We start from the raw sequence: 26,194 nt of genomic DNA, 5'->3' as shown, positions 1-26,194 counted from the left end.
CAGTCCACTTGGTCAGTCTCTCAAAGGAAGGGGACACTAGCACTGGAAGGGTCACCAAAGTGTAATTGTCCATGCCAAGAATTCATAATGCTGTCACCTTCTTCTCCACTCCTACTAGGATCATAGAATCAAAGACTGCTTTGGGTTGGAAGAGACCTTTAAGGGTCACCTGGTCCAAAGCCTTGCAGTCAGCAGGGACATCTCCAACTAGAGCAGGTTGCTCACAACCCCAAACCACCTGACCTGGAATGGTTGCAAGGATGGGGCATTCACCACCTCTCTGGGCAACCTGGGCCAGTGTCTCACCACCCCCACAGTAAAAAAACCCCAAAACTTCCTTCCCTCTAGTCTGAATGTCCCTCTTTCAAACCATCACCCCTTGTCCTGTCACAACAGAGCCTGATAAAGAGTCTGTCCCCAGCTTACTGATCAGCTCCTTCAAATTCTGAAAGGCCACCAGAAGGTCTCCCTGGAGCCTTCTCTTCTCCATGCTGAGCAATCCCAATTCTCTTAGCCTGGCATCACAGCAGAGGGTTTCCAGCCTTCTCCTCGTTGCTGTGACCTCACTATTTTTGGTGGTTGACTGGGGGAATCCTGGGGCTGACGTCACTCTCCAAGAAAAGTGACAGGAGTGTGACCCTTGAAGCTAATCCCTGCAGCTTCCCTGTCTGTGTGTAACTGCTGGGAAAAAGCAAACAGGGATAAGTGACTTCTGAGCAGCTCTTCTGTCCCTGCTAAGTCTTCATTTCCCTCTCCAAGGAGGTTTTTAAGGCCAGCTCCTAGGTATTTGCAAAGGGCGGGAGGGAGGTAGTGAGCTTGACAAGTGAACTGCAGGTGCACAATTGCACTGCTTTGCCTGCCTGAGAATTTTGCAGTCCTTCAGCCTGTCTGATGCAGAAAAAGTGCCTGTTTTGACTTAGTCTTTTCAGTCAGGATGTGGTCCCCAAAGACCTGCTTCACGGGAACCTTCCCTTTAACAATCAGCTAATTAATAGCCTTGTTATCTGTCAGCTTTCTCCTGTGTGCTGCACAGCTTCTGGGGGAGGGATGCAGGCAAAGAATGTCAAAGTTTTCCACCCTGCTCACTCCCCCTGCCCTCTGCTGGGCTTCCTGCCATCCCCAATTAAGCTCCAGGGCCTTGCCATGCGTTATCTTAAAAAGCAGCACCAAAGGGCCACTGAGAGTCACTGTCCCCTCCCTGCCCCTCTATTGCAGTGACAGATGTGTGGCCTGCTAACAGCCTTCACCTATCTCTGCTGAAGGGGCTTTGCTGCCTGGGGGATTAAGTCAGTGTAGTTTTCAAGCCAAGTGAGGAAAAAGACAATGCTGCAGCTCGTCAGCAGTGCTGACAGGAAGGAGCATGGACTGGGATGTGCTTTCCTGACCTCCTTCAGTGCTGGGGGACTTCTTTATTTAGATTTGTTCTTCCTAAGAGACTGCCTCTTCCTGTGCTGGAGGAGTATGTATGTAGTAAACACGTGTAGGTGGAAGCCTGTAGGTAACAGACAGGACATCCTTGCTGAAACCCACGTTCACTGCAAAGACCCTGGGTTGTGGGGATGCCCCAAAGCTGGTCAGACAGAAGACCAAAGATGTAACCTGAAGTGAAGCCATTTCTTAGGGTTATGGCCATTCAATTAACTCCTTTTAATTTCTGACCTTTGGCCCCATTTCCTTGCAAGATTTTATGTAAACCCTCAGAATTAGCAAAGGAAATCTGCTTAGAATGAAGAGCTGCTTGGGATGAATACAATCACAGACTGGTTTAGGTTGGCAGAGACCTTAAAGATCATCCAGTTCCAATGCCCTGCCATGGGCAGGGGCACCTTCCACTAGACCAGGTTGCTCAAGACCCTGTCCAGTCTGACCCTGAACACTTTCAGGGAGGGGGCATCCACAAACACTCTGGGCAACCTGTTCCAGTGTCTCACCAGCCTTCCAGTGAAGAATTTCTTCCTAATATGCTGTCTAAATCTCCCCTCTTTCAGTTTAAAAACATCACTACGTGCCCTGGTAAAAAATTCTCATTCTTGCTTTCCTACACCCCCCTTTAAGTACTGAAAGGCCACCAGAAGGTCCCCCTGGAGCCTTCTGTTCTCCAGGCTGATCAACCCCAAGATTCTCAGCCTGTCCTCACAGCAGAGGGGTTCCAGCCCTGGGATCATTTTTTGTGATCTTCTTTGCAACCCACCTGAGCAGCTCTGGGCCCTGAAGCTGAAATGCAGTCAGCTTCTTTTGCTTCTTTTGATGGTTCTTGCAGACAGGCTTCTAGAGCCTGTTCTGCCCAAACCCAGAGGAGCTCTAGAGTAAGAAATGATGAGTTTGTTGTGTTGGGAGTTTGCCAGTGGTAGGAGCTGGGATGTCACAGTGTCTGTCTCTGGTTTTTCCTTCCTGTGCTTCCTTCAGGCCTGTGCTAATAGAAAAGGGAAATGGGTCTGGACTCTGTGTAGCAATCCTTGCTGGTGGACATGGTGCCCTCAGCTGGGGAGCAGGGATGTTTTGTACAGCTAAGCAGAGAATCTGCAGCCCCTTGCAGGTGGTTCTTGGTGCTGCCTTTCACCAGGCTCATGGAACTAAAGCTGCTGAGCTCTCTCAGGAGCCCTTTGTCCATCACATTTTGATGAAGTGACTGAAGGAGAATGTTTTCAGATCTCACCTCTGCCTGTTCCCAGTGACCTCAGAGGTGGTCCCATGAGCATGAGGATGCTTTGTGTTGGTGTGAGCAGTTTCCTGCCTGGGGAAGGAAAGCTTTGGTTGCTTCAGCTGCAGACAGTACAATCCTGCTCCTGTTTGATTAGAAACCTACCTGCAAGGGGATGTGTAGGGAATCTTTTCCATAGTTTCTTCCATAGGATGTGGTCACTGCATGTGTACAGTAAAGGATATCTTTTGAGTGTCTTTTGGATTCTTTAGTTATGATAATATAGTTCTTAGTGAATGACTTTCTCCTCCATCTAAACATGAGGAGGAACTTCTTCAGTTTGAGGGTGCTGGAGCACTGGAGCAGGCTGCCCAGAGAGGTGGTGGAGTCTGCATCTCTGGAGACATTCAAAACCTGCCTGGATGCATTCCTGTGTGATGTTCTCTATGTAAACCTTGCCTTGGCCAAGGGGGTTGGACTGGATCTCCAGAGGTCCCTTCTGACCCCAACCATTCTGTGATTCTGTGACTTTGCTGTTGCTTCTCCTCTTCCTTCTGGCCTACAACAATTTTGTCTTCTGTTCTTCATCAGATGGTTCAGCAGCCCCAAGAAGAGAAGAGCAAGGAAATAACAGGGCTTGTGAGAAAACCTGATAAATCCTGGTGGTGGTTATCCTTACCTGCTGCCTGACCACGAAGATGTCATTTGTAGGAAAGGCTCTGCAGAGTGTTTACACCACAGAGAATGTGCATCTCTGCTCTTTTCTCTGTTGGGCAATGAAGGGTACAATGGTTAATAAAAACACCCCCATGGCTCACTTATCCTTTTGGCCAAATGCTAGCAGGGTTTTAGCACAGCTTTGCTTGTCTTGTGAATGTGTTATCTGCTTACAGTCTGCAAGCAGCTTATGAAAGCTGAGCTGAGTTGTGCTGACACAAGGTCTGCAGCTCAGGCTTGCTGGAAGTGGTCTGGACCTCAGAAATCAGCAGACCTGAGAGCTGTGGGATGCTGGAAGTGCCAAAGAGCTTTTGGCATTGGGGAACAGAATGTAGGGCATTGGTCTCAACCTTTCTGGTCTGGAAGTCTCTTTGGGAAGGCTGTGCCCCACTCAGTGTCTGCAATTCCCCTCTGTTTTCACCAGTTCCACTCATTTCTCTTGTGATTACCTTTCTGGGTTTGTAATTTATTTCCCCCTTTTTTCATTGTTTCACTTATTTTCTACTTCAGTTTCCTCCTCATGCCTTATTTGTCCTGATCTCCTCACCTTCCTCCATTCATTCACAGACCTGCTCTCTCTCACTCTTATTGGGGCTGTCATTTTTCCTCACCCTTCCTCATCATCCCCTTTCTTTTGCCCCCCTCAAATTCACTTTATTGCTAAAAACCAAGTGAAAACCAAGCTTCTAAAGGACAATGAAATAGGGAAGAAACTAAGCCCTGGTGAATTAGCTGTATCAGCAGAGCCTGGGTTGGCAGGGACCTTAGAGATCACTGAGTTCCAATCTGCCCATAGGCATGGACACCTTCCACTGGGTCATTCAAAGCCCCATCCAACCTGGCCTTGAACACTTCCAGGGGTGGAGCATCCACAGCTTCTCTGGACAGCCTGTTCCAGTGTCTCATCACCTTCACAGCAAATAATTTCTTGTTAATATCTGAATCTCCCCTCTTTCAGTTTAGAACCATTAATTTTTGTCATGTCACCACATTCCCTGAAGAGTCCCTCCCCATCTTTCCTGTACTCAGCACTGGTTAGGCCACACCTTGAGTACTATGTCCAGTTCTGGGCTCCTCAGCTAAAGAAAGATGTTTAGATGCTGGAATGTGTCCAGAGAAGGGCAACAAAGCTGGTGAGGGGTCTGGAGCACAGCCCTGTGTGGAGAGGCTGAGGGAGCTGGGGGTGTTTAGCCTGGTGAAGAGGAGGCTCAGGGCAGACCTCATTGCTCTCTACAACTACCTGAAGGGAGCCAGGTGGGGATTGGTCTCTTCTCCCAGGCAACCAGCACCAGAACAAGAGGACACAGTCTCAAGCTGTGCAGGAGAAGTTTAGGCTGAAGGTGAGGAGAAAGTTCTTCACAGAAAGAGAGACTGGCCATTAGAATGTGCTGCCCAGGGAGGTGGTGGAGTCAATGTCCCTGAAGGTGTTTAAGCAAAGCCTGGATGAGGCACTTAGTGCCATGGTCTGGCTGATTACTTAGGGTTGGGTAATCAGTTGGACTTGATGATCTCAGAGGTGTCTTCCAACCTGGTTGTTTCTATGATTCTGCTGGGAATCACATTGTTCCCCTTTGTGTCCTGTCTCTGGCAGGTCTATAACCTGACTCAGGAGTTCTTCCAACGAGGTAAACCAGTCAATGCTGAGAGCCAGAACAGTGTGGGCGTCTTCACACGGGACGTAGTGCGCAAGCGCGTCAAGGCCGACCCGGACGACACGGAGGCTGTCAAGAGGCTGAAGCTAGCCATGATCCAGCAGTACCTGAAGGTGAGTGTGCAGGTCATTGTCTTTTTGGTTTACTAAGAGCACACAAATCTTGAACCTCTGACTCTATCCATACAGAGTGGGGGATGAGAAAGCAGCCTTGTAGAAAAGGGTTTGGGGGTGCTGATGGATGAGCAGCTGGACAGGAGCAGGCAGTGTGAGCTTGCAGCCCAGAAGGCAAATCACAGCCTGGGCTGCATCCAAAGCAGCGCTGCCAGCAGATCCAGAGAGGTGATTCTGTCACTTTGCTCTGCTCTGGTTGCCCAGGTAGAAGCCCCATCCCTGAGGGTGTTTAAGGCCAGGCTGGATGTGTCTCTGGGCAACCTGCTCTAGTGTGAGGTGTCCCTGCCCATGGCAGGGGGGTTGGAACTGGATGATCCTTGAGGTCCCTTCCAACCCTAACAATTCTATGATTCTATGACCTCACCTGAAGCATTGTGTACAGGTCTGGAGCCCACAATGTAGGAAGGACATGGGCCTGATGGAACAGGTCCAGAGGAGGGCCATGAAAATGGTCAGGGGGTTGGAGCTACAAGGACAGGCTGAGGGAGCTGGGGGTGTTCAGCCCGGAGAAGAGGAGGCTCTGGGAAGACCTAATAGCAGCTTTCCAGTACCTGAAAGAAGCCTACAAGAAGGATGGGGAGAGACTGTTTGCAAAGGCCTGCAGTGACAGGATGAAGGGCAATGGCTTCAAACTAGAGAAGGGCAGATTTAGACTGGATATCAGGAAGAAGTTCTTCACTGTGAGGGTGGTGGAGCACTGAAACAGGTTGCTCAGGGAGGTGGTTGAGGCCCCTTCCCTGGAGATATTCATTGTAAGACTTGAAGAGGCCCTGGGAAGCCTGATTTACTTGGGGATGTCCCTGCTGACTGCAGGGAGGTTGGACTAGATGGCCTTTGGAGTTCCCTTCTGGCCCAGACCATTCTATGATTTTATGACACCTGGCTAAGCCTGGTTCATCCTTTGGATGCTGAGGGTAGTGAGACACTGGAAGAGGTTGCTCAGAGACATTGTGGATGCTTCATTCCTGGAAGTGTTTAAGACCAGGCTGGATGAGGCTTTGAGCAACCTGGTCTAGTGGGAGGTGTCCCTAGACACCGAGGATGTGGGTCCTGCCCTTGGCAAGGGGGTTGGAACTGGATGATCTTTTAGGTCCCTTCTAACTCAAACCATTCTATCAAGTCTATGAATTGCTTCCTGTGGTCTCTTGCAGCCAGGGCAGTTGGTGCTTATACTGACAACTTTTCTTCCTGAGGTGCATCCAAACACAGTGGGCTGGAAGAAATAACACCTTTGCTCTTTGTTCTTCTTCTTTTCTTGCCTTAAACTTCCACCTTTCTAATTAGAAAGGGCTTTCCTAAGCCCCATTGACTTTTCTGCTGTGATTTAATGTTTTCTTACTGCCCTGAAGCTACTCTATAATCAGATTCTTTTTAGTAAAGTCTTTTCTTGTGCCTCACACCTGGGACCCTGTGATCCTTCCTGAGTGTCTTTTACTCCCTTCTGCTTCTGTCCATATCTCAGAGACCAGAAGAAATGTCACTTTGATACTGGTAATTTGCTGAAGAAATCCCCAGAAGGCATTTGAAGGTAAAGCAATAAAATCAAAAGTGGATTGTACAAACCCATGTCCTAATCATCCTTCCTCACAACTTCTTTTGATCTCCTTGATGTCTTGGCCTAAATGAGATCTCTGTGGGATGAGGATTTAATGCTGCATCAAGCACTCCACAAGTGTAACAGTCATTTCTCTTTTAATTATAATGACTTAAAGGCTTATGAAATGAGGCAGGGGAAGCAAGCATCATTCTGTGGATCTCATTCAGTATCTGCAGGTGGGAAGCTGAAACAGGGAGAAATAAAGAGCTAAAGAGTCTCACAGGAGATCTGTGATAAAGCTGAGATTTGGACTTAGGCATCCTAAGTGCTCTTCATAGAATCATAGAATGGCTTGAGTTGGAAGGGACCTTAAAAGTCACCTAGTTCCAACCCCCACTGCCATGGGCAGGGACATCTCCTGCTACAGCAGGTTGCTCAAAGCCTCATCCAGCCTGGTCTTAAACACTTCCAAGGATGAGGCATCTACGCTTCTGTGGGCAACCCATTCAATGTCTCACCATCCTCACAGTAAAGCATTTCTTCCTAATGCCTAACCTAAATCTACCCTGCTGTAGTTTACAGCCACTGCCCCTTGTCCTATCACTACAAGCCCTTGTGAAAGGTCCCTCTCCAGCTTTCCTGTAGCCCCCTTCAGGTACTGGAAGGCTGTTCTAAGTTCTCCCCAGAGCTTTCTCCAGGATGAACAACCCCAACTCTTGCAGCCTGTTCCCATAGGAGAGGTGCTCCAGCTCCCTGGTCACCTTTGTGGCCTCCTCTGGGCCATCTCCAACTGATCCGTGTCCTCCTTGTGTTCTCTTGTGATATCTCAGTGTCCTAAGCCAAGAGGACAGGAGGATATCTCAGTGTCCTAACCCAAGAGCACAGGAGGATATCTCAGTGTCTTAACCCAAGAGCACAGGAGGATATCTCAGTGTCCTAACCCTAGTGTATCACAGGCTGTCTCACATGCCCCATAAAGCTGAGTTAGTTACTGTGTTACCCACCTGACATCACCCATGTAGATAACCTCAGCCATGTGATAGAGCCCTGGCTTTCCTGGTGGTTACTTCTGTGGTTGCCACAAGTTAGCACAGCCAGAAACTTTTCTGCAGGTATTGCAAATCCCTTCTCGTGTAAATACCTGAGAACAACAAAGCTTCTGATACTTAAGACTGTCAGATCACAGTGGCTGCTGAGTGAGCAGGGATTAGCTGGTGTCTCAGGCAATCCTGAGACAGGTGATTGCCCGTTTGTCTCCCTGGCATTTTTCCTCCATGGTTGAAAGAATCAAACAGCCACCACTCTTTGCCATCTTCATAACATGGAGTGGCCTGCTGGAACACCCAGGCAGGATGAGTGCCTCTTGTGTGAGAGGGTCATAACATAGGTCCAAACATAGGTCATAACATAGGTCCAAACATAGTCCTTAAAGTCTGGAAAGACCTAGAAAACTGACCAAAGGATGAGGCAAGAAATTGTCATCTTCCCTTTGCCTCCAGTGGTGAATTAGTGTGCAAATCATTGTGACTCTGGTGATCTGAAGAGTTTAAGGTCACTGTATCCCACGTGTCAGTATTACCATTGGGAATTCACCTCAGGACAGGGCAAACATCCTGCCTTTCTTCCAGGGATCAGGGAGGGACTTTTTAAAGGGGCTTGTAGTGATAGGATGAGGGGCAATGGCTTTGAGCTGGAAGAGGGGAGATTTAGACTGGAGATTAGGAAGAAATTCTTGACAGCGAGGGTGGGGAGACACTGGAACAGGTTGCCTGGGGAGATTGTGGATGTCCCCTCCCTGGAGGTGTTCAAGGTTGGGTTGGATGAGGCCTTGAGCAACCTGGTCTGGTGGAAGGTGTCCCTGCTCATGGCATGGGGATTGGAACTGGATGATCTTTAAAGTCCCTTCCAAACCAAAGCATTGTGTAAATCTATGAAGCTTTTGCTGTGGAGGTCCCAAATCTAGAGCTTCTGTAATCACACAAGTGTCTCACATCTTGGCATTTCCCTTTTCTGTCTCCTCCAGTGCCTGCTGCTCTGAGGCCCCTCACCCTCAGCAGATCATTAGCTTGCTGCCCGCTGCCTGTTTGACAGCATGCTGAAAGCTGCAGAGAGCAGGAATAGCTGCCAAAAGCCTTTCATGGCTCCTCATGGGCATGTTTATTACCATGGGAAAGAGCATCTGATTATCATAGCTCCAGCTTCTGTCCCTGCAGCACCAAGCAGCCAGTCCCTGGCCAGAGCAGTGGGTTTTAAATGACAGCAAACAGGCAGAGCTGTAACCAAGAACCAGGCAGAAGCAAAGACAGCATCTCTGAACTCTGGCTGATGCTGCGCCTTCTTACCATGGCAGAACAGTTTCTGTGATTGGAAGGAAGGCTAAGGATTGATTTTTTTTCAGGCCCCATGGCCAAACACTTGTTGACTAGCACAAATGATATGGTTTAAGAGTGGGATTCAGGACTCCCAGCTTGTGCAGCTCCTCTGCCCTTGCAGACTCCAGAAGAAAACATTTCACAGTGAGAACAGTCAGGTATTGGAATCATCTCCCAAGGGAAGTGGTGGATTTTTTAGCAGAGGTTAATCTTTCCACTGAACATCCATCTTCATTTCCACCTTGCAGGCTTCTGTTTGGTATTTCTAGGTTCTGTGTCTGTAGCTGTTTGGGGTTTTTTTCTCTTTGGCTCTTCTGGCACATACTGGTGCTCTTGTCTACACTAAGCTGAAGAGGAACCAGTACAGTGAGGGTGGGTATCAAGAGGATGGAGATTCCCTTACAAGGAGTCCCATGGAAAAGACAAGGGGTGATGGGGACAAGTTACTGCTGGGCAGATTCCGGTTGAACTCCAGAAGAAAATGTTTGCCCATTGGAACAGTGAGACCTTGGAATCATCTCCCAGGGGAAGCAGTGGATTCTCCTACACTGGGCAGTTTTAAGATTCAGCTTGACAGGCTGCTAGGCCAGCTCATTTCAACTCTACTGTGACCTAGAAAGGTTGGAGCAGATGATCCTTGGGGTCCCCTTGAAGCTGGCCCTCCGTGAGCCTGTGCTGAGGCAAAATAAGTCGCTCTGGGGCAACGTTGCTTTTGTGTTGCTTTTCCTCAGGTAGAGAGTTGTGAGAGCAGCTCCCACAGCATGGATGAAGTCTCGCTCAGTGAGTTTGGGGAGTGGACCGAAATCCCCGGGGCTCATCACATCATTCCCTGTGGCTTCATAAAGATCGTGGAGATTCTGGCCCGCTCCATTCCCGAGTCCGTCATTCAGCTCCGCAAGCCGGTCAAGTGCATCCACTGGAACCAGTCGGTCAGCAAGGAGATTGAGAGGGTGGCTGACCACAACAGTGACCTCCCCGAGGAGGACAAGGGCTCGGATGTCTTCGTAGAGTGCGAAGACTGTGAGTTCATCCCAGCTGACCACGTCATTGTGACTGTGTCCCTGGGAGTGCTGAAGAAGCGCCACGAGAGCCTCTTTCATCCCCGCCTGCCCGAGGAGAAGGTGATGGCCATTGAGAAACTTGGAATCAACACCACCGACAAGATCTTCCTGGAGTTCGAGGAGCCTTTCTGGAGCTCGGAATGCAACAGCATCCAGTTTGTCTGGGAAGACGAGGCAGAAAGCGAGAGCTTGACTTACCCTGAGGAGCTGTGGTACAAGAAGATCTGCAGCTTCGACGTGCTCTACCCGCCGGAGAGGTACGGCTATGTGCTGAGCGGCTGGATCTGCGGAGAAGAGGCTTTGATTATGGAGAAGTGTGATGATGAGACTGTGGCAGAAACCTGCACCGAAATGCTACGGCAATTTACAGGTCAGCCTGCCCTGGTTCCATTGGTGGGTGGGGAGGAGAGGGAGAGCAGGGCTGGGGTGTTGGATAGCCACCAGGAAGAAAAGGCACTGTGGGGATTTTCAGTTCCTTGGCGTCTGATGTCCCTTTGAATGGGCTTTGCCTGTGCTTCCACCTCCTGCCTGGCTGTGCCTCACAGCTATTATACAGAGGGGCTGAGAACCAGCTCAGGAAGTGGTGGGCAGAAGTGCTGGAGGATTCCACATCCTCTGTTTTATTTGATCACAAACAGCTCTTCAGCAGCTGGAGCTGCTGGACTCTCTACTCCTGAGGACTCACCTTGGCTGTCAAAGCAGCGTAGCTCTTCTAGAGCCAGTGGAGTTGGACCTGGTTAGATCAGCTGAGGTGTGGTGGCTGAATCACACTCCTGACTTTTCATTCAACATGAGGCTATGGGGAAATCTCATTGGCCTAGATTTCCAAGAATCCATTGATCTTGAGGGTTCCCACCTTCATAGATTCATAGAATGGGTTGAGTCAGAATGATCTTTGAAGATCATCCAGTCCCAAACCCCTCTAGACCAGTTCCTGTCCAGCCTGGTCTTGAACACCTCCAGGGAGGAGGCATCCACAATCTCCCTGGGCAACCTGTTCCAGTGTCTCCCCACCCTCACTCTCAAGAATTTCTTCCTAATCTCCTGTCTAAATCTCCCCTCTTCTAGCTCAAAGCCATTGCCTCATGTCCTGTCACTACAAGCCCTTGTAAAAAGTCCCTTCCCAGCTCTCCTGTAGCTCCCTTCAGGTACTGGAAGGCTGCTCCAAAGTGTGCCCAGAGCCTTCTCCAGGCTGAACAACCCCAGATCCCTCAGCCTGTCCCCATAGGCTACCTCACTTAACCCTTCCTGGAGTTCACAGATTTCTTGTTCACTGAGCACTCATTAAAGGCAGCAGTTGGAACAAGCTACCCAGAGAGCTTGTGGAGTCTCCTTCTCTGGAGACCTTCAAGACTCATCTGGATGTTTTCCTGTGTGACCTGCCCTAGGTGATCCTGCCTTGGCAGTGGAGTTTGACTCAATGATCTCCAGAGGTCTCTTCCAACCCCCCACCAGTCTATGATTCTATGTAAGACAGATCTGAGGTGCACTGTACTGAGCAAATCCAAGGTGAACTCACTACAAGTAGTAGTGCTTGATCCTGCTGGGCCCTACTTTGTCTGCAGCCACTTCTCTGGAGGTTGCACATCATCCCAAGGAAAGGACTTTCTGCATCTCTGGAGTTATTTTTGAGATCCTCTGATGTGAGGCACTAAGTTCAAGCACAAAGGTAGGAATTCTGAAGGGTGACTGCCTCTTTGGCATCTAGAAATAAGAACTTTGGGTGTATACATCATTATAAGCAATTAGAAGAGCAGCATCTTCCAAGATGAGAGGTATTTTATGCTGTTCTAGAGACAGGCCCTGCATTTAAGCTTTTTCTATCTGCCTGCTGGCTCATTTTGGCCAAATCTCAGCACCCTGTGGGTTTCCAGCCTTACCTTTTGTCTGTGGACCTCCAGTTAGCTGAAGAAATTTGCCTTTACAAGTCTTATCTCTCCACTGTACTTACAGACCATTTGCTACCAACAGTGTGGAGATTTAGAAATCAATTGTTGGAAATGACCTTTAAGATCATCAAGTCCAACCACTAACCCAGCACTGCCAGGTCACCACTTAACCATTTCCCTCAGCACCACATCTAGACAGCCTTGAAATCCCTCCAGAGATGGTGACTTCAAGGTTCTGGAAGCTGAGGACTGGATAGTACCAGAGGAGGCTTTACACTTGGCTCTTCAGAAACCACAGGGTAGACCCTGGGTCCAGAAACTCCAACACAGCCACCAAAGCTGAGTCCTTGGTTCAGCTCTCTGGGTGCTGCCTTTCTGTTGGACCACAAAGCCCTGGCTGCCCTGCAGCCTGCAGAGGAGTAGATGCTGGACTGTGTGCAGCTCCTGCCTCCTGAGCTGTTTGGTTTTGGTGGTGTTGGGTGTCCCTATAACGTCAGCAGACACACACCTCCTTTCCTCCTGATGTTAGCAGGCCAACTGCTTCAACTATGCAGTGTAGCAGGAGGCTCTTCTCTTTCAGGCCAAGTTGTTCCCATGCTGGTGTCTCCCAGAGCAGATAAACAACCTTGATGTTGCAGCTTTTCTTGCTTGAGGCCTCTTTTATTGTTTTTAAAAACACCTTGATTCCTTAGTGGGAATTTGGCTCCTTGGGTCTGTCTTAGTTTGGCACTCTGGAACTCTCCCTCTTCCTTCCTGGGCTCCCTTGCAGCTGATATTGTTTGCACGTGTTGGATGTTCCTCTCCTCCTCCCAGGATGGAAAGCTGCTGGCAAGGGGTCACTGGTATGTGCTGCAGTTGCTGTTCCAGCTGATCCTGCACCTGGTCACTGTCCATCAGACTCTTCAGCAGTGTGAGCACTACCTCAGCCTGCTTCTAATCCTGGGTTATCCAACCCTGGAGAATTTCAGAGGGAATTTACCAGGGCCCTGCAATGAACATTTTGTGCAGAAGCTGGGGGGTGGCCTCTCAGCTGCTTGAAACTGAGCAAAGGAAACCTGTTCTTGACACACCTTTTACACAAGGTGACCTGTTCCACTTTCTGCCCCTAAAACTTGTTGGCTTGTAGAAAAGCTCTTCACAGATCTTGCAGGATGGCCTTGCTGAGGTAGCTGGGTTGATCCTGCCACCCTTGCTCCTGTTTTGCCTGGCAGGTTCACAGAAGCAGCAAATATCTCAAGGGTAATCTGGGCCAGGTGCCAGGCAGGCTGAAATAACAGCAGCATGCTCAGCTCTCTGTCTTCTCCACTCATCTGGTTTGTTGGGAGTGTGAGTGTCAGACCAGCTGGAGAGTGACTGGAGAGGGACAAAGCAGGCTCCTGTCTGTGCTCTGTTGGTAGTCATTTCTGAAAGTGACTGGACTGCTCTGCCCCAATTAGCTCCACCAAACCCCAGCTTTGAAAGTGTTTCCCACTGCCCCACTTCATGGAAGTCAGCTAGCAGAGTTGGGAAGCTAGGATTTCCTAAACTCAGCAGAAAGACAGACTCTTCCACCAGGTGCTTCAGATCTTCCAGGCTTCACTTGGTGCTCTGTGACATCTGAAGAAGCTTTTCTCCACTGAGCATAGAGAATCTTAGCTTCAGTAGTTGCAGTAGCTACTGTGGGCTTTTCATACTCACTTTGCCTTTTGTAGCTTTCATGTTCTAGGAATTAAATCCCCCACATTCCTATTTCTTACTCTTCAATGAAAGGATTAATGCATTGCCAGGTGGGTTCCCATCTTTGCCTGTGTTCTCCCAGCCTATTGCTCATGCAGGCTTTGCTTTGGCTTCAGAGGGTGTTAGTCCAATGATCAAACCACTCTTTTAGAATCTGTGTTCCTTCACACTGAGATTTTTCTCTCTGACAGGATGTGATCTGCCTCTGTGACCTGACTCTTGTGCAGGGTGGTGCTGTGGATGAGAGTAGCCCTGAAGACAACACCTTGGGGGTGTTGGCTGATGAGAAGCTCCCCGGGAGCCAGCAGTGCCCTCATGCAGCCCAGAGGGCAGCTGTGTGCTGGGCTGCAGCAAGAGGAGTGTGGGCAGCAGGGCAAGAGAGGGGATTCTGCCTCTTTACTCTGCTCTACTGAGACCCCACCTCAAATCCTGCCTCCAGTTCTGGTGTCCCCATCATAAGAAGGACACAGAGCTGTTGGAGGGAGTCCAGAGGAGGCCACAAAGATGATGCAAGGGCTGGAGCACCTCTGCTGTGAGGACAGGCTGAGGGAGCTGGGGGTGTTCAGTCTGGAGAAGAGAAGGCTCAGGGGGGACCTTAGAGCTGCCTTCCAATAGCTGAAGGGATCCTACAGGAAGGCTGCAGAGGGACTTTTCATGAGGTTGTCTAGAGGCAGGACAAGGGGGAATGGTTTGAAGCTGAGGGAGAGTAGGGTTAGACTGGATCACAGGAAGAAGTTCTTCAGGACAAGGGTAGTAAGACTCTGGAACAGGCTGCCCAGAGAGGTTGTGGATGCCTCCTTCCTGAAGGTGTTCAGCATCAGGCTGGATAAGGCCCTTGGCAACCTGGTCTTGTTGAGAGGTGTCCCTGCTTGTGGCAGGGGGGTTGGAGTAGATGACCTCTAAGGTCCCTTCCAACCTGAGCCATTCTATGATTCCACGGTTCTGTGATCTGGCTTTGCTGTGAGAAGCTCCCAGGACTGTTCTGACCAAGGAACCATTGACCATTAGGGCTTTCCCCAGCTGGATGGCTGGAAACCAGTGTCCTCTAGATCTGCTGAGATGGGATGCCTTGCTCTGGTTCCATTGCTGGCTAAGCTCTGTGTGTCTGAGGCCAGAAGGCAGTAACTGCAGACCTGCTCCCTTCTGAGGCTCTTGCTGATTTCTCCCACTGTGGCTGGGGATGCCCTGAGTTGTCCTCCCTGTCCCCCAGCTATTTGTCCAGAGAGGAACAGATCCCTTTTAGGTTCTGTGTCATATCTGCCAACCCCACATGTATGCCTGGGGTACCCTAATGTCCCTCTGGTTGCTGTAGACAGTAACATGTGGGTGACAACACAGGTCTCCTCTGGCCTTGATGGGATCTTGTGTACCCTGCTTTCAGGCAGGCAACTAAATGTGTCTTGATTTAGATCTGAGAGTTGATTTCATCATAACCCTGCCTCCCCAGCAGCCCCACAACCAGTAAATCTTTGTAGCCACACCTCCCAGTGTCTGAATAAGGACAGAATTGCTTGAGGCACCTGGAGTTACCTTCCACAGCTTCACAAGTGGACATCTGTGCCATGATGACACCTGCCCTCCTCTTTTGGTGAAGGCTAAGATCCTTTCTTAGCTATTTTATCTCTCTTTGGTCAGTAGAAACTTGGATTCCATTCCCATGCCTGTAGTAGCTGTTACATGGATCTGTGGGCAGGGGCTGATGTTTACCCATCTGTTTGAAAGCAGATTAAGAAGGTCCAATTAAATATGTTCCTTAAACCAACCTGGCCCTCCCAGTGTTTGTAGTTTGCCTTGCAAACAAGGATCAGAGCTTGTGCTACTTGTTCCCTTCTGACCTTCAACCAAAGCTCCTCCCCTCTGTCTGCAGCAGAACCTGAGGTCTCCTGCTTTGCTCTTAGAAACAGCTGCTCCCATGACAAGGTGCAGAGCTGAAGGAGTGCAGGGGCACAGTAGCTGCATGGTGGACACTTGGATCTTGGAACCAGAATTGTTTTGGTTGGAAAAGCCCTCCAAGATCATCGCATCCCACCCTGAACCCAACACCACCCTGGACATTAAACCTTGTCCCAGGGTTCCATCCATATGTTTCTTGAACACCTCCAGGGATGGTGACTGCACCACCTCCCTGGGCAGCCTGTTCCAGTGCCTGACCACTCTTGCAGCAAAGACATTTTTCCTCATCCCCAACCTAATCCTCCTCTGGCAGAATTTCAGGTCATTTCCTCTTGTTCTATCTCTCGAAACTAGGGACAAGAGACCAACCCCCACCCGGCTCCAACCTCTTTCCACGGAGTTTTAGAGATTCAGAAATTCTTCTCTCAGCCTCTTCTTCTTCAGACTAAACCCCCCCCCAGTTCCCTCAGCTGCTCCTCACCAGCCCTGTTCTCCAGACCCTTCACCAGCTTGGTTGCCCTAACCTTGGGTCATGCTCCTGTGATCTGATGTGCTGGAGACCCTTGCAGGAGCTCCTGAGATCTGGTACTTCTGCCCCACATGGTGTGGTGCTGGCTGGGGAGACTGCCTTCAGTTCTAGGAGCTCTGCAGCTGCATTTTGATGTCCCTGGGCTCCTCAGCCCTGCTCCATGCTCAGGTGTCTCTGTGTGAAGCTCTGCCATCTGCCCAGCACTGTGTGCCTCATGTTGCTCTGCAGAGTGCTCCCTTGGGCTGATGTTGCTGTGCCAAGAACAATTCCCTGGCGGGGAGGCTGCTGTCTTCTTGCTTGTGTGCACAGCAGAAGGTCACCCATGGGAAACACCAGAGATGGACAAAGCTGTTGCCTGTACCAGTCTGAACCATTGCTCTGGTAAATATTGCTGGGTTTCTCCACCTGCTGCTTGGGCTGGTGAATCCAGGAGCTGTTTTGATAACAAATGACAATCTTGGAGCAGATCTGTGGCCTTACCTGCAGGCTCACCAGCCCTCATCTCGTTGCTTGTAGCTGTGTTCCTCACGTTCATCATCTTCCTATCAACTTCTTGTTTTGAAAGTCTTCTGGGTACCTTGATAGTGGAGCGTGAGAAAACATTCCTGACCTGGAATGGTGTAACCAGCAGGACCAGGGAAGGGATTTCCCCATGTGCTCAGCACTGGTGAGGCCACAGCTGGGTCCAGTTTTGGGGCCCTCACTAAAAGAAGGACCTTGAGGTGCTAGAGCAGGTCCAGAGAAGGGCAACAAAGCTGGGGAAGGTTTGGAGAGCAGGGCTGGGAAGGAGCAGCTGAGGGAACTGGGGGTGTTCAGCCTGGAGAGAAGGAGGCTGAGGGGAGACCTCATTGCTGTCTACAGCTCCCTGAAAGGAGGTTGGAGTGAGGTGGGGGTTGGTCTCTTCTCCCTAGTAACAAGTGATAGGACAAGAGGAAATGGCCTCAGGTTGCACCAGGGAGGGTTTAGGCTGGACAATAGAAGAAACTTCTTCACTGAAAGGGTTCTTAGCCACAGGCACAGGATCCCCAGGGAGCTGGCTGAATCCCCATCCCTGGGGGTGTTTCAAAGAGGGAGAGCCATGCTGAAGGACATGGTTTAGCAGCAGCCTTGGTAGAGTTCAACCAATGGAGAATGGTTGGACTGGATGATCTTAAAAGGCTTTTCCAGCCCAAACAATTGTGTGATTCCATTCTATGGCTCTATAACATGCACCAGCCACAGACAAGGCCCCAGTGCAGGGAAATAAACACCCCTGGTGTGACTGTTTCTGGGTGGTGCAGCTTGGTGACTGCCTGCTGTGACCCTCCTTGGGGGGCTGTTGTGTAACAGCTTCCATGGTGTGTGTGTTCTCCTGGGTTTTCCCACAGCCCTTAAAAATAAAACATGATAACTTCCTTCCTCCACACATCCGAGAGCTCCCTGTTCTCAGACTCCTTTGGCTTTGTCACTTCCATCCCAGGCATTCCTGCTTTGAAGTATCCAGGAGGAGCATGTTTGAGAGGCTTTATTGTGCTCAGTCCTTACTCCTGAAACAACACCCAGTTGTAGGATGTGTGTGTTTGCAGGCTGTGTTTATCTGCTGGGCTCTGCCACGTTTTGATCTGGGTTCCAGTGGCTAGAAAGTGCTCACAGTGAGCTCTGGGAAGCCACCCAGGAGCCCTTGCTCCAATTCAGCCTTCTGGTTGCCACAGCATCCTCCTGAAACCAGGAGCTGAGCCAGGGAAGGAAGCAGCTCCTGGTCTGCAGGAGTTGAAGCAGGCTAAGCACACTGATGTGCTGCAGAGCCAGGGCCAGGCACAGGAACTGTGCACCAAGTGTCAGTTATCTTGCTGCTGCTTCAGGAGCTGAACCTTACCTGCTTGTGTAAGGTTGCCTCAAGGCTGCGTCTCAGCTCTCCTGCAGAGAGATTTCATTGCAATTCTCCATGTCCAGTCTCCTGTCTCCTCATTCCTCTCCCACCCAGCCAAAGATGATCACAAGATGCAAAAAAAAAACTTGACCAGTGACTCTGAGATGGTCCCAGACCAGCCCAGCAAAAGTTTCTCCATCCCTGGAACCATTCCAGGTCAGGTTGTTTGGGGCTGTGAGCAACCTGCACCAGTTGCAGATGTCCCTGCTGATGGCAGGGGGGTTGACTGGATGACCTTTGGAGGTGACTGTGTGTGATCCTCCTTGTTTCAGTTCTACCTGGGGCTCTTGTGCCACTCGCTGGAGGGCTGCCTTGGCACGGTCCTGGATCCCAGGTGCTCCTGCATTCTTGGGGATGAGGACAGTGGCTGTCCTGGCATTGCTTCACTCATTGCCCCTCACCTCTAGGTCCTACATCTTCTTAGCAGTGGAAATCTTACAGCAGTCTAGAAATCCAACTTCCAGCCTCAAAAGCCTTCTGTCTGTACTGTCTACATCCCACAAAGTGGATCTGGTGGCTTTGTGGGGAGTGACTGAGGAGCACTTGGAGTGAGTAGTGCAGGCTCTGAACACCTTCTGACAGGACTTCCTATGGGCCCACAGAACGAGGATTTGCCTTCTAGCATCCTTAGCAACAATGTGCCCTTGTGGCCAAGAGAGCCAATGGCATCCTGAGATACATCAGGAAAGGTGTCCAGCAGGGCTAGGGAAGTTCTTCTGCCTCTCTACTCTGCCCTGCTGAGACCACCCCTGCAATACTGTGTCCAGTTTTGGGCTCCCCAGTTCAAGAGAGACAGAGACCTGCTGGAGAGAATCCAGAGAGCCATGAGGATGCTTAGGGGACTTGAGCATCTCCCCTGTGAAGAGAGACTGAGAGCCCTGGGGCTGTTTAGTCTGGAGAAGAGAAGACTGAGAGGGGATCTGATCAATGTCTATCAATAGCTGAGGGGTGGGTGTCAAGTGGAGGGGGCCAGGCTCTTTTTGGTGGTTCACAGTGATAAGACAAAGAACAATGGGTTCAAACTTGAGAAGAGAAGATTTCAGCTCAACATGAGGAGAAACTTCTTTACAGTGAAGGTGACAGAGCACTGGAACAGGCTGCCCAGGGGGGTTGTGGAGCCTCCTTCTCTGGAGGCTTTCAAAACCCACCTGGATGCATTCCTGTGTGGAGTAGCCTAAGTGATCCTGCTCTGGCAGGGGGGTTGGACCTGATGATCTCTGGAGGTCCCTTCCAGCCTCTGATACACTGTGATACATCTGTTTATCTTTGGAGGCACACATCCTTAACAAGGCTGAGGCTGCTTTAGCATCCACTTTAGCCTAGGCACCCAGGTCAGTACCTAGGTGAGATGAATCATGTCCTTGCTCACCACTGGGGTACAGATGAGACCAGGAAATCCTCTGTATTTTCAAACAAACTGTGTCCAGAGTTTCCTGAAGCTTCCCAATCGCTCAGGAATGCAAACATCTTAAAGATCTTCCTCAAAATGGGAGGCTTCAGGAAGATTTCACGTTAAAAGGGATGCTGTTGCTGTTATATAGGTGCTTACATCTCAGGGACAGGGAAGAGATCTGATGTAGGACCTCTGCCCTGCAGGCTCTGCCAGGATCTGTTGTCACTTGTCACTGAACAACATCATTTGCTGGAGTGGGTCCAGAGAAAGGAATCAAAACTGGTGAAGGGTCTGGAAAACAGGGCTGGTGAGGAGCAGCTGAGGGAACTGGGGCTGTTTAGTTCGGAGAAAAGGAGACTGAGGGGAGACCTCCTCACTCTACAACTCCCTGGAAGGAGGTTGTAGAGAGGTGGGTCCTGGTCCCTTCTCCCAAGTCACAAGTGATAGGACAGGAGGAAGTGGCCTCATGAAGCACCAGGGGAGGTTTAGGTTGGACTTTAGGAAAATCTTCTGTACAGAAAGGGTTCTCAAAGACTGGAACAGGCTGCCCAGGGAGGTGGTTGAATCCCCATCCCTGGAGGGATTCAAAAGGCATCTAGATATGGTGTTGAAGGATGTGGTGTAGTAGTGGCCCTGGGAGAGTTAGGTACTGGTTGGACTTGATGGTCGTAGAGGTCTTTCCCAGCTGGTGACTCTGTGTACAGCAGGTGGCCCCTGTGTGGCTCCACACCAGGCACTCTGCTCGCTCTCAGCCACACTCTCACTTTGCTGCCTTCTCCTCTTTTCCACCCAGGGAACCCAAACATTCCGAAACCTCGCCGGATCCTGCGCTCCTCCTGGGGCAGCAATCCCAACTTCCGCGGCTCCTACTCCTACACCCAGGTTGGCTCCAGCGGGGCTGACGTGGAGAAACTGGCGAAGCCGCTGCCTTACGCTGACAGCTCCAAGACTGCTGTGAGTATCAGCCAGGTGGCTGCTGTGCTGAGGACAGGCACACAGCACCAGCTCCTGGGGCTTCTGGGAGGAGGCTGGAGCAGGCAATCTCTTGGTTGGACCTCCAGGACCCTGGTTGGAGCCTGTGTTCCAGGGGGGGTGGACATACCCCTCTGAAGGACTGCTCTGGGTGGGATTTTCCCCTGTATGTTTGGAACCCCAGCATCCAAGGGGATTCCCATCTCTGAAATGATCCAGAGCTGGACATCTGCCTGGCTTTTGGAGTGCTGGGGTCTGTGTCTGGACACCATCTAGCTGGCCAGTGCAGAATTCCCTAGGAGAGCAGGTTCCTGTTTTAAAGCATAGCCTGCACGTGGACCGTGACATGCATGACCCCAGCTGACAGCTTGGTCTGAGTCTGTCAGAGAGGCACGGCAAGAAACCTTGCTGCATTGGCAGCAGAGGGTGAGGGAGGCCCAGTCCTTCACTGGTGGCCTCAAGTGTTGGCAGGAGACAATGAATCTGCTCTTCAGACACTGCCTTTGCTTTCTGAATGCAGTGTGGAAAGCAAGAGCACACATGGAGACAGTTACCACAGCTCAGATGAGGAGAAGTAACACACATTAAAGCAAACTCATCCCATCCTTCAGGGTTAGGTGGCCAAATCCAAAGGCAATGCCTCCAAGTCTATCTCCTCCATCTCAAGCCTGACCCCACCATGTAATGTGTAATCATAGAATCATGGCATAGTTTGGGTTGGAAGGGATCTTAAAGGTCATCAAGTTCCAACCCCGCTGCAGCCAGCACGGACACCTTCCTCTAGACCAGGCTGCTCAAAGCCCTGTCCAGCCTGGCTTTGAAGACTTTCAGGGCTGGGTCATCCACAACCTGGACAACCTGGTCCAGTTTCTAACATCTAAATACCTGTTCCATCCTCATATCTAAATCTAAATCTCCCCTCTTGTCCTACCTGTGCTGTGCCTGCCCCCTGGTGCACCACAGCAGGACTTGGAGAACCAGCACTCTGAAACCACTGATGTCAGCTCGTGGGGACCTGGGAGGGCACAGAAACTTTGGTCTCCTTTGTCTCCTGCTGGCATCTGCTGTCCAAGTAAACACTGCTGAGCAGCTCTGCTGTTCTTTGCCCCCAGCCCATGCAGGTGCTGTTCTCTGGGGAGGCCACTCACAGGAAGTATTACTCCACCACCCATGGTGCTGTGCTCTCTGGGCAGAGAGAAGCTGCTCACCTCATCGAGATGTACCAGGACCTCCTGCAGGGCTGCAACTGAAGGACCCAGAGATTGCCAACACCACCAACCCCCCACACCTTGGACAGGTGTATGGAGGAGTTATTTTTTTTTTCTTTTTTTAGTTCAGTTCACAGTAGAAGAACTTTTATCTCTCTCTCTCTCTCTCTTTTTTTTCTATTAAATAACAACAACAAAAATGACCTAACTGTTAAAAAAACTTAGTCTGCAATAGCTTCATTTCTGTGTGATGTCCTGCTAACAGGGAAGGGTGCTCCTTTTTTGTCTGGGAAAGTGTTTCTTTGTCATTTTACTTCCAACTTCACTTTTGGTGCCTCTCATTTTCATGTTTGTTTCCTTTTCTGTATTGTAAGTGCCTTCTAGATTGAAATAAATGTTGTAATAAAAAGCTTTGAGAGCTTCCTGAAAGACTTTGCTCAGCAACTTGTAGCTCTTTCATTCAACAGTCTAAAACCAGAGGTGTTCCCAAAATGACACATTGGGTTGGGTTGGAAAGGGCCTTTAAAGGTCATCTAGAGCAACTCCACTGCAGTCAGCAGGGACATCTGCAACTACAGCAGGTTGCTCAGAGCCCCAAACAACCTGGCCTGGAATGGGTCCAGGCATGGAGCATCTCCTGCCTCTCTGGGAAACCTGGGACAGGGTCTTACCACCCTCAGCATAAAACAGCTCTTCCTTCTCTCCATTCTGAACCTCCCTCTTTTAGTTTCAGACCATCACCCCTATCCTATGATGACACTCCCCAATAAAGAGTCCCTCCCCATCTTTCCTGTAGCCCCCTTCAAATACTGAAAGGCCACCAGAAGGTCTCCCTGGAGCCTCCTCCATGCTGAACAACTCTCTCAGCCTGGCCTCACAGCAGAGGGCTTCCAGCTCTCCCAGCATTGCTGTGGCCTCCTCTGGCCCTGCTCCAACAGGTCCCTGTCTGTGCTGTGCTGAGCACTCCAGAGCTTCAGAGAGGCCTCGGGGAAGAGATGCCAGTGCTGCTGAACAGGGAGAAGACTAAACAGCAGTGCCCAGGGTAAGGAATATCTGCCAAGGTTGGTTCTGAGTCTGCCAGCTCTTCCTTGTGTGATCTGGAGAGCATTTCTTCAGCCGAAGAGCCCCTCTGGCAGTGACACCTCTGAGAGTGTCCAATTAGAACTGCTGGAAAATGCATTCAAAAGTGCTTGGGAAAAACAGTGACAGAATTGATGGAAAAGTTAACAAAGAATGTTTGACAATTAACTTTGGGTGAATCCATGGTCATGGAATTACCTAAATTGGAAAAGACCTTTAGGATCATCCAGTCCAACCATTATCTAACTCCACCAAGGCTGGTGCTAAACCATGTCCCTCAGCACCAGCACATCAGTCCCTCCAGTGGTGGGGACTCCACCACTACCCTGGGCAGCCTGGTCCAGGGCTTGACAACCCTTTTGGGGAAGAAATTGTTCTTCATGTCCAACCTCATCCTCCCCTGGTGAAACTTGAGGCTGTTTCCTCTTTTCTTCAAGTTCTCCTAGGTTGGAGAAGAGACCAACATCCACCTGGCTCCAACCTTTTATCACGGACTTGTAGGTCTCCCCTCAGCCTCCTTTCCTGCAGGCTGAACAACCCCTGCTCTCTCAGCTGCTCTTCACAGGAATGAAGCCACAAAGATGCTGAGGAGCCTGGAGCATCTCTGTGAGGAGGAAAGGCAGAGAGCCCTGGGGCTGTTGAGCCTGGAGAAGAGCAACCTGAGAGGAGATCTGATCAATGCTTGGCAAGAGCTAAAGGGATGGGGGTGTGAGAAGATGGGGCCAGATTCTTTTCAAGTAGTGCCCAGTGACAGGACAAGGGACAATGGGCACAAGTTAGAACACAGGAGGTTCCACCTAAACATTAAAGAACAACTTTAATTTGAAGTTGCTGGAGCCCTGGAGCAGGCTGCCCAGAGAGGTTGTGGAGTCTCCTCTCTGGAGACTGAACAGATGGACAGTGAGATCCTGGACAAGCTGCTGTGGGTGCCCTGCTTTAGCAGGGTGATTGGACTTTGGTGACCTCCAGGGGTCCCTTCCAACCCTCACCCTGCGGGGATTCTGGGATTTGCTGCTCTCCTGGCCTGGGACTGCCGACTCCTCCTTGCCAGGGTGGCAGAGGGGAGGCTGTGCAAGCGGAACAGGCAGCGGGACAGGTGACTCTCTGCTGCCACCTGGTGCCACTCACACCTTCTCTACAAACGTTAGCAGTCACAGGCTGCAGAAATGTGTGCGAGGGACGCACGGCTGCCTGGGTGAGCTTGGAGAGACGGGCTGAGCACGGAGATGATCCAGGGAGCAGGATCCAGGCAGTGCGTTGTGTCCCCTGCTCTCCTCTAGCCCCCTTCGGGTACTGGAGGGCTGCTCTAAAGTCTCCCTGGAGCCTTCTCTTATGCAGGCTGAACAGCCCCAACTCCCTCAGCCTGTCTCTGCAAGGGAAGCTCTCCATCCCTCCGATCATCTTCGTGGCCTCCTCTAGACTCTCTCCAGCAGCTCCAGGTCCTTCTTGTGCTGGGGCACCAGAACTGGAGGCAGTGCTGCAGGTGGGCTCTGAGCAGAGCAGAGCAGAGCAGAGGGGCAGAATCCCCTCCCTGTGCTGCTGCTCTGCCTGCTTCGGCTGCAGCTCAGCACACAGCTGCCTGCTGGGCTGCCAGGGACCAGTGCTGGCTCCTGGGGAGTTTGTCATCAACTGACACCCCTCAAGCCCTTCTCCCCCAGCCTGGATTTGTGCTTGGGATCAGTGATATTGGAGGTGAGTGTCAGAGGTGAGTGCTGTTGGTGTGAAAGCAGTAATGAAGCCAGCAGTTGTGTTCAGAGGAGAAGCAACAGCATCAGGTTTCTCCCAGGGCAGTGTGGCCCCAACCAGGGTGGCTGCCAGAGGGAAATTTGCAAGATTTTTGGCAGATGGAAAGGAAGCAGCACAGGAGGCGAGTTGGGGGCTGGAGAAGTTGATTTGTAAGAGGAGAGATGAAGCAAAAAATATAAATAGCAGAGCTAAATGTGTTTGGTTTGGCTGGGCAGAACCTGAGGGCTCAGCTGGTTGAATGCCAGCAATGCAGGAGGAGCTGGCAGGTGCTCCAGGGAGGTTTTGTGGCCTCTACACCCATAGAGGATGACAGCAGAGCAAGGAGAGAGGGCACAAACCCATCCTGCTTAGGTTGATGTGGCAGTCTGCAGCTGTGCTGTGCTGAGTCTCACCAGCTGAGGGCCTTACATCTCCAGGAACCAGTACAGGGACAACAGCACAAAGCCCTTCTGCCCTGCCCTGCTTCATTTGAAACCATGGTGAAAACTTCATCTGCCTACAGGTAAGCAAGCTCCAAACTGGTGCTTTCTCCCTGATCTAGGGGTGTTCAGACCATCCTGAGGAGAAACTTCTTTGCTGTGGGGCTGTGGGAGCCCTGGTGCAGGCTGCATACAGAGGTGGTGGAGTCTCCTCTGGAGAGGCTCTGAACCCACCTGGACATTGTGATCCTGGGCAAACTGTTCTGTGTGACCCTGCTTTAGCTGGGGGATTGGACTGGATGGTCTCCAGAGGTCCCTTCCAAACCCCATCATGCTGGGATTCTGTGTTCTTGCTAACACCTGGACTTGCTGGTGTGGATAAATGTGCCCCCAGATCATTGCCCCTTCCTGATCCTCCTGCTTTTTCCCAGGCACATGGGTTGACTATTTACCCCTTCTGTGATGGCAACCATTGTGCTCCTGCATGGTGGGGAGAGAAGAGACCTCCACAAGCCAACAGCTGAATTTCTTCCCCATGGGGGTGGTGAGGCTAGGTAATTTTGGTAAATATATATAAATAAAGATATTTCTAGATCAATCTGCATGCTTGTGTGCCTTTATCTAGATTTAAAGACCTGTTTATGTCTATCAAACTGCACTGGTCCTCACTCCCTGAGCTGTCCTCATGCTGTGGGTTTGTGAAGAGGCTACATGACCTTGGACTCAGTGGATTAGCTCTGAACTCCTTTTCCAGCAGGATCCCTTCCCCAGCTTGCTCTAACCCTGCACTCTCCACCCTGATGCCTGTGCCCTCCAGCCTCTGTCATCTCCTTGCTATGTGTTGCCATCATCCCGGCCACGCCTGCTGCTCCAGGACAAACACTTCCACTGGGACAGGGAAGAATGGGAGAGAAGGAGCTTTGCTGAGCCAAGAGAGTCTCATCACCACTCACCCCTGGTCTGAGGACAGCTTGGACACATTCTTCTCTATCTGACGTGACCCACCTCAGTTCAGCCTGGGCTGGGCTAAGTTCCCTTTTGCTGGAGGGTTTAGGTCAGGACAGATGCAGCCAATCCACTGACCACTCCTTCCAGGGGACACACAAAGGAGTTCCTCTGTGGATGAGGAGAAAGAGACATCAAGTAAGAAGATAGGAACAAGTTCTTTGCCAGGAGGGTAGTGGAACGCTAGAACAGGTTGCCTGGGGAGGTGGTTGAGGCCTCATTCTTGGAGACGTTGAAGGTGAGGCTCAGCAGGGCTCTGGACAACCTGATCTAGTGGAGGAT

At 50.7% G+C, this 26,194-nt stretch overlaps 1 protein-coding gene across 4 annotated transcripts in view; it reads left to right on the top strand.

Annotated features, from left to right (window-relative positions):
• The window catches only part of SMOX (spermine oxidase), a 35,675-nt gene extending 13,911 nt beyond the window's left edge, over positions 1-21,764 (top strand). The window contains exons 3-7 of one of the 4 annotated variants that reach the window (XM_054391507.1): positions 4,950-5,123; positions 9,824-10,038; positions 10,150-10,523; positions 20,276-20,436; positions 21,567-21,764. In XM_054391507.1, the coding sequence (XP_054247482.1) occupies positions 4,950-5,123; positions 9,824-10,038; positions 10,150-10,523; positions 20,276-20,436; positions 21,567-21,704 (1,062 nt within the window). In that variant the 3' untranslated portion in view covers positions 21,705-21,764. Of the gene's footprint in view, positions 1-4,949; positions 5,124-9,823; positions 10,524-20,275; positions 20,437-21,566 lie in introns of all 4 variants that reach the window. The other 3 variants (XM_054391506.1, XM_054391505.1, XM_054391508.1) reach the window with 3 other exon arrangements.
• The last annotated feature ends 4,430 nt before the right edge of the window (positions 21,765-26,194 follow it).

This window comes from Indicator indicator, chromosome 23 (assembly GCF_027791375.1).
Source record: "Indicator indicator isolate 239-I01 chromosome 23, UM_Iind_1.1, whole genome shotgun sequence".
Lineage (NCBI taxonomy): Eukaryota > Metazoa > Chordata > Aves > Piciformes > Indicatoridae > Indicator > Indicator indicator.
This window is presented reverse-complemented; position numbering and strand designations above follow the sequence as displayed.